Source organism: Podarcis vaucheri, assembly GCF_965113315.1.
Source record: "Podarcis vaucheri genome assembly, chromosome: 11".
Taxonomy (NCBI): Eukaryota; Metazoa; Chordata; class Lepidosauria; order Squamata; family Lacertidae; genus Podarcis; species Podarcis vaucheri.
Genome location: NC_138749.1, coordinates 24,173,099 through 24,181,303, shown reverse-complemented (window position 1 = coordinate 24,181,303; position 8,205 = coordinate 24,173,099). Strand labels below are relative to the sequence as shown.

The following is an 8,205-nucleotide window of genomic DNA, read 5'->3' as shown; positions in this document are numbered from 1 at the left end:
GGGTTGCTGTCAGCTGCTTGTGCTTGAAGGGAAGTGGGGTGGGGGGGGAGATGAAATATCCCCCTTTCGTACCCCCGAACATATTGGACGCTCCTACCAGGACACTGAGGGAAGATTGGGGGAAGAGTTTTGACAGGATGGGAAGGACCGCGCTGGCTTCCACAACCTGCGCTTCCGCCGCCACCTTCCCCACATCAACCAGCCCGCCCGGCTAAGCAGGCAGCCTCGCCTCCCTCCCTCTCCGGCCGGCTCCAGCCCCAGTCCCGGCCGGGCTGCCATTGGCTTAGCGGCCCCATCCGGGCACTTGGCGCATCGCTGCTGCTCAGCCCGAGCGCTCCCAATATGGCGGAGGTGAGCGGGGAAAGCGGGTAGGGGCGCTGGGGTCCGGCGGGCTCCTGGCGGGGCTCCGCTGGCGGGGCTCTCCCTCCGGCCCCCTGGGCGGCCCCGTGACTCCCTTACGGGGGTCGCCGGCCCGCCTCGGGGGCTTCGGGGGCCGCCGGGCGGCTGCTGGAGCCGCCTGCCCCGGCGGAGCGCAGCCTGCGCGAGTAGGCCGCGGCTAGCTGCCGTCCGTCTGCCGATGGCTGTCTGCGGAGCTGCCCGGCCGGTCTCCACCCACAGTCCCGCGGCTGGGCGCGGAGGTGGAGGGCGCTCGGGCCAAGCCCTTGCTCCGCGGGGCTCCCGAGGAGGGCCAAGGCCGCGGGATGGAGGGGCTCTGGTGGGGCTGAGCGAGTTTTGTGGGGTGTGAGTGTTTTTTCCGACGGGCGGTCCGGCTGCTGCCTTCGCCGCTGCTTTCCGGACAGCCCCTGTCAGCGCCCGGGCGGGCCCGGCCGAGGTGGGGACGCGGGTGTCGCGGGGCCCTCCGGGTCGCGTCAGTGGGTCGGTGGGAATGGGGAAAGCGAAAGGGGCTCCGAGCTTGGAGGGCGAGAGGCGACGCTCGAAGGGCTGGGCGGGTGTGGGGGGAGAAGCTACGGCGAAGGGGATGGGCGGCCGGGCGAGGGATGGAGGCTCCGGAGTTGCGCCCTGGTCGTGGCGGGTGGGGAAAGAGGGAGGAAGGGATGCTGAGAGACAAAAAGGGAAGGCGAAGTTGTGGGGGGGTGGGGTGGCGGAGAGAAGTGTCTGCAAAAAAACTTGAAATGTGTTCCATTAACAACAAGCCCACCCACCCCTTTTCGCGTCCTTTTTCCTTTCCACCTTGTTTTTTTTTGGTACAGCTCATCTCTAACCAGTTCTTTCTCCCGTTGCTTGTTTCCAGGCTTCCTTTGGGAGTTCGAGCCCAGGTTTGTCCTGTTCAGTTCCTTCTTCTGTGATTCCGGCAGTGGGAAGCTTTTGGGTACGGTTAAGGGCCAGGTTACAGGCGCATCTGTCAAAAGATGCTTTGTGTATTTTCTCTGTTTACAGTGATTCCCCCACCCCACCCCACCTCCTCCATCTTTCCTATTTTGTTTCTTGGTTTTTTCATGTTAAAAGTCACTTGTTTGGTTCTAGAAGGGTCGAGCCCTGTAGAGCTGTTCTCTCTTGTACAATCTGTAGTGACGGGTTGCAAAGCTGTTGTGGGTGTTGTAAAAGCCAGGCATTTAACTTTCTAAATAAAATCTATGGTACATGTGGGACAACTTGCCTTAAAATGTAAGTCAGTAAAATCCCTAATGCTAGTTGTTTGCTGCTTTCAGGAGTCACTCCTTCAGCAATCCTCAAACCATTTTCTGCTTTCCTAAATGTATGCTTCTGCAAAAGTATGTCCCCCTGAATTGAGAAGAACTTTATTGAGAAATGAACTTAAAGTTGCAGCCTTGAAATCTGAGATCTTCAGAATTGAATAATGTTGATTTAAATGGAAGTTAATTATTTTATTTTTTAAAATGTTACCCTGGCTCTTGGTGGCTCACAACAGTAAGAACAGCAAAGTACAGCCAAACCAAAGTACACCAGACAGAATTAATTTTTAAAAATGATAAGAAATGCAAGTTATTCCTAAGTAAGATTGTGCCCACGTGAAAGTTGCATATAAATCTCATTGAACTTAATGAAACTTTGTTCTAGCCATGGCTAGAATTAGGCTGTGAATGTAGGTAGGATCCTTTTTATGTAGGATGTAGGCTTGGTCTTATTGCTTTAATTGCTTTTGTAGTCATTATTGTTGATGTGTTTGTAGAACTTACATAACTTCAATGAATAGAAGCAGATGTGGAACTATTTGTCAATGAAATTGAAGTGTAGTGAATGTTAATTTGTCTTCTAATGAAATCAAATGCAAATCCTGTATCCTACATATTTTCAAAAGTTGCCAAATTACCTAAACCTATTAATAGAGTAATTGAGAAAGATTAGTTAGTTTTTGTAAGAAAGCTTAACTGAATTAACTGAGTATAGGATTCTGTTATTAAATATACAGCCTTTTTTTTTTGGAGCATCTCCTTTAACTCTATATACAAAATAAAACAAGCTAAAAGAGTACTTGACAGACTCATGCAAAGGGGCTCCTTTACCCCCTTGCAGCCTCCCATGCAGCTGCTCTGCATGGTTGGGGGACCCTTTAACAGGTTTTTGTTACTTTAGATTAAATAAGTATATTTTTCAGTATATTTTAGCATCAAAGAGAGGAAACTTTATTTTTAAAAATGAAATTGGAAGATCTGTGTGAATTTTTTATTTACATTTATTGTCTGAGAACAAGCTTATAGCATTTCTCCATTTCATCAACTTCAGGTAAATTAGATTTAATTGAAGTATCATCTGTATGCATTTAAATTGTCCTGATTCAGATACTTCACAGTTACTTGGAAATGTGCAGTTCAAAGTTGGTCCAAAGATCTTGGGTTTCTTGAAATCAAGAAGATCTTCTGATATCCAAGCTTATGCAGTCCAAGGAAGTGGGCATTCACCACTCAGATATGTTACCATTAATTTGCAACACAAGATATACTGTCTTGGTGTGTTTATAACAAACATGTTGCATATCTGGGGCTGTTTTACACAGTTTTAAATAGTATAACTTCTCTTGCGAGTTAAAAATGACTTGTCAACGCTTAATGTTGACTTGTTTAGATGGTGTTTCCCTTTCCTCCAAACTGTTTTTAACCATATTTTCAAGTGAGTCAGCTTCTAATCAGCAACATTTTTTCCTGTTCAGTAGGTGTTTGTATACTGACACTACATTTCTGAAATCTGCGATCCAACTTTTTGTGTGTTTCCTACAAATAAAGAACTGTGCTTACATTTGAGCTCATACATGCATAGTTAATATTCATGCAAATAATTAACATACAGTACTTGCAACAAAGGCTGTAATTAAGGGTCACTAGGACTTTTCTTCCAGAGCAGTCTCTTCACTTGCCTGGTGGAGCTATTCTAGAATAAGAGGCATGAGGCTCATTCTCTTTTTGATTTAATTGCAGTCCATACAAGTGTGTGTACAACTTGTGCATAATAAAAATGGATGTTGATGCTTCTTTGTTTGGAGCATTAACTTTGGAACTTAAATGATTTTTTACCATTGTTTTTTAGTGTTGATATCATTTTGTGTGTTCCTAAAGTGATTTAAATTGTCTTTTATAGTTGGCTCTTTATCTTCTGAGGATCATGACTTTGACCCTACAGCTGAAATGTTGGTACATGACTATGATGATGAAAGAACTCTTGAAGAGGAGGAAATGATGGATGAGGGTAAAAATTTCGGTTCTGAGATTGAAGACTTAGAAAAGGTAAGGAATTCTTCCCTTATGCATGCTGGATCTTTAGTATAACTTTGGTTAAATTGTGTGTTCATTCTTAAACACCAAAGAAATTGTGGGAAGAATTTTCGTAGAATACCACTGAGCTGACTCAATCAGTTAAAAAAGTTATGGGAACAAATACTTAAAGAACAGCAGCAGAAAAACTTATCTATTGATATGACAACAATGCAAGATGATAGAAAACCACTCCCGCACAGCATCGCCTTACGCTCTGTCACCTTAAATACCAATTCTAGATTCAGGAAAAAAGGTTATCTCATATTTTTTTAAAAAGCAAATTTGTTTACTATGCAGCCATCAGTACTGCCAGCACTTTAAGGAGATCAAAGGGTAGTATAGCTGTATAGTCGTACCTTGGATCCTGGACCCCTTGGTACTCAGACATTTTGGCTCCCGAATGCCACAAACCTGGAAGTGAGCGTTCCAGTTTGCGAATGTTCTTTGGACCCCGAACATCCGACAGGGCTTCCGCAGCTTGCAATTGGCTGCAGGAGGTTTCTGCAGCCAATCAGAAGCCATGCTTTGGTTTCTGAACTTTTTGGAAGGTATGACTGTACTGTGTACAAGGCTGTTGAGGTGCTATTGCAGAACCATATGATAGGATGCCCAAGTGATAGAATGTTTGTCCGTTGCAGGTAAAGTGACAGCACAGGATCAGATTGCAAATGTCATCTCTGTTAATTTATATAGCATATTTAAATCCCTCTTCTATTTTATTTATTTGTAAAAATTCTATCCTGTCCTGTCTCATAAAATGATCACAGGACAGGTCATCGCAATCAGACATCTAAAATTTAGAATCTAGTTTTTTATATAACATCTCTCAATACAAGGCCAATTCTGAGAATTCAAAAAGCTTGAAGAAAGAGGAATGTTTTTACTTGGGCTGAAAACTTAACTAAACCTTAGGAGAAAGAGTATTTAAATTAGATTTTCCTATATCTTAGATTTGGATAATCTTTTTTTGGGGGGGGTAGTTGTTAAAACCATTTTGTTTCTGCATATTTAAAAATATGTTGTTTTTACAAATGGCAATGCATCTTTTTTTCCCTTTGAAAAAAAAACCTAGGAAGGAAGCATGCCCTTAGAAGACTTATTGGCATTCTATGGCTATGAACCGACAATTCCAGTTATAGCAAGTTCCAGTGCAGATAGTTCCCCAAGTGAACTTGCAGATGAACTACCAGACATGACTTTGGATAAAGTAAGTCGTAAACATATTTCTTTGTTACAATGTGAGGCAGGAGACTCATGGGTTCTATAGTTACCATGAAATCCCCTCATTGCCCTGAACGTTGAGGCCCAAATGTTCTGCATTTATGCAAAAATCTTTGAAATCTGACAACAATTTTCCTTTAACTTGTAGATAATTAGTTTCATTTCAACACATGCTTTCCCTGGAAGTATTTTTTGTGATGAAAACAGTAGTACAAATGGTCAGGATTGGGCTGTAAGTTGAATAACTGAGTTGTATCCAATGGTGCCACTCACTTGAGAGTAAATACTTCCAGTAGTAAAAATGGGAAGCAATTTTCCCTCTCTCCACTACAGCCCCTCACCCTTATGAAGGGCAATGATTTCATAATAACTGAAAATGGCCTGCCTTACCATCAGCTAAATAACAGTGTTGGATATAACTCATGTAACTCAAAATGAAAGGAAAATGAGATATTTATAATGTTAAAGAGATTTTAAAAAAGTAAATAGAAAAAGTAAAAGTGATTTCAAATAAATAGTATGCAATACATCTACATACACCTCTTTTATCAAATGTTACTTTGTAGTTTCTTTTGAACACCCTTTTCTTTCAATTGGTCACATTGTCAGTATTGAGTTGCTAGTGACAGGCTGTAATTTTTCATATATACAAAGCTCAGGTGCTTTATGTAATTACTGAAACCTAAAACTACTGGATGTTTTAATTGTTTCCCTTTATCTCTTGCATTTTCTTAACTCTGACTCTAACTGAGTCTGATATAAGTAGTAAACGAAATTATAATACGAAGGCCCCTCCTCTCCAGGCTTCCACATAAGGAATATGATGAATTTCAAGATACAGTTACTTCTTCCAGAGTGGAATGATACTAATGATTGACACTTCTGATTACAGGAGGAAATAGCCAAAGACCTATTGTCAGGAGATGATGAAGAAACACAGTCTTCTGCTGATGATTTGACACCATCGGTTACTTCACATGAAACTACAGACTTTTTCCCTCGGCCTTTAAGATGTAGGGAAAATAATATTAATATGTTGTGTTTCAGAAGATTGTGTCAGACGTAGAAGTATTAGGACTGTGAGATTGATTCGGTTATGCATTTTGCTCTCTAACTGAAGGAACACATTCTGTCTCAGCTTGTTGCACTCAATTATTTCAAATGCAGCCAAGGCTTTTGGTCTACACATGGTCCATTTTGTATTAGTAAATCACATGGTTGTGAGACAAAAGTGTGAAATTTAATGTTGCAGCAGTGCAGAAGTACTAACCACACCACCTAGTAGACTTTCAACAAACTGTATAACTTAAATTTATCAAATAAAATGGGTGCCATGGCAGAGTTGGTGAACAAGTGTGCATCTGTGACCATGCTTCATTTTCAGGAAGAATAATTATTAGTATGTTAGGAATAATCACAAATCCTTTTTGACACGTATGCTCTAGAGGAGGGGTATTGGTAACCAAAATTCATAAAACTATCCTGAAACACTTTATTCATGTGTTTTGAACTTGCAAAAATCCATATAGTGAAAGAAACTATAGTGTGGAAATTACTGAAGATCATTTAATAGGGTCAGTTTTACATATGTCTCCCCCTCTCTTATTATTCTTTTGTGGTGCCTTGCTGGAGAAAAAATTGACACAGGAATTTGTTGCAGTTCCTTTTATCAGCCACTTACTGTGCATTCTAACTTATCTGAATAAATACTTCTTCATGTGCAAATTGGGAGCAGCAGGCACAGAAAACATTAGAGCAATCCAATTTTCATTTAATCACTGGCATTCTTTGTATTGGTTTAAACTGAAATGTGGTGATATTTCTAATAAACCTATGTAAACAGAGCACTGTGCATAAAGCAGTGTAAAATGCAGGGGCTCTGCCCTCCGCTTTACAATTTAAGTAAGACGAGAAATGTTGGGACGCGGGTGGCGCTGTAGGTAAAACCTCAGTGCCTAGGGCTTGCCGATCGCATGGTCGGCGGTTCAAATCCCCGCGGCGGGGTGAGCTCCCGTCTTTTGGTCCCAGCTCCTGCCCACCTAGCAGTTCGAAAGCACCCTTAAGTGCAAGTAGATAAATAGGTACCGCTTTATAGCGGGAAGGTAAACGGCGTTTCCGTGTGCTGCGCTGGTGCCGGCTCACCAGAGCAGCTTCGTCACGCTGGCCACGTGACGCGGAAGTGTCTCCGGACAGCGCTGGCCCCCGGCCTCTTAAGTGAGATGGGCGCACAACCCTAGAGTCGGATACGACTGGCTCGTACGGGCAGGACGAGAAACACAATGAAAGAGAGCAATGGGAAATGTAATTTTGGTTCACAGAGTTTTGTAGAGGCTGGTATACATGCATTTGGTAATTGATCATCTGAAAGCGCTCATGTCCTCAGCCTTCTGAATCATGATTCTGGACTTAAGCTGCACTCCCGTACCCCAGCTTTGACTACCCTGTGGCTGTCTGAATGTTGCTGGACTTTACCTCCCATCAACCCTAACTATTGGCCCTGCTGACTGGGGCTGATGGAAGGAGTCCCAACATCTGGAAGACCACACAGGCTAGCTTTTCTAGACATGTTTAACCTGAGAGTAAATTCTACATTACTCAGTAGGACTAATACCAGAGTAGACATTGGGTGGTATTCAGTGCTAGTCCTTCTCATAGTATACCCGTTGAAGTGAATGGACAGGACTAATTTAAGGCCATTCATTTCAGTGAGTCTACTCTTAGTAGGACTTTGTTTAATACAATCCAGAGGATTACCCTGTCAGCCTCTGATGCCTACCCTTTTTGTGCAGCGGAATGTAACTGATAATTTTGCTGTCTAGTGCCCGAAACAAAACTATAAAAAACTGTTTTCGGAACTACTTATGTTGCAGTACGTGAAATTCAAGTGGTTAAATATGCCTGAATTAACACTTGTTCATTTTCCATTATAAAAAGCAAATACTACATGCGATGGTGATAAAGAATCTGATGGTGAAGATGTGGAAGTGGATGCGGGGAATTCATCTGAAGATTTGCGGAAGGTAACCCTTAGAATGACCCACACTAGTGGATTTAAACATACTTAAATAACTAAACTGAGCCACATATCTTGGATACATAAAGACTGTGAAATTAAAATATATGAAATATGCATTTCCCTGGACTTACATTTTATGCTGCTTTGGGGCATCATGGGCAGTGTTCTGCTTGCCTGTGTAAGCTTTTAGCTACCCCTCCCAGTAGCAGCCCCTATGAAGGCTCCCACAGAAGTCAA

The 8,205-nt window shown here is 42.5% G+C and overlaps 1 protein-coding gene across 3 annotated transcripts in view; it reads left to right on the top strand.

The window, feature by feature from the left end:
* The first annotated feature begins 257 nt into the window (after window positions 1-257).
* Window positions 258-8,205, top strand: part of MIER3 (MIER family member 3) — a 19,129-nt gene continuing 11,181 nt past the window's right edge. The window contains exons 1-6 of one of the 3 annotated variants that reach the window (XM_082242011.1): window positions 258-351; window positions 1,253-1,277; window positions 3,556-3,701; window positions 4,804-4,938; window positions 5,845-5,965; window positions 7,887-7,972. In XM_082242011.1, the coding sequence (XP_082098137.1) occupies window positions 343-351; window positions 1,253-1,277; window positions 3,556-3,701; window positions 4,804-4,938; window positions 5,845-5,965; window positions 7,887-7,972 (522 nt within the window). In that variant the 5' untranslated portion in view covers window positions 258-342. Of the gene's footprint in view, window positions 352-753; window positions 833-1,252; window positions 1,331-3,555; window positions 3,702-4,803; window positions 4,939-5,844; window positions 5,966-7,886; window positions 7,973-8,205 lie in introns of those variants that run through there. The other 2 variants (XM_082242012.1, XM_082242013.1) reach the window with 2 other exon arrangements.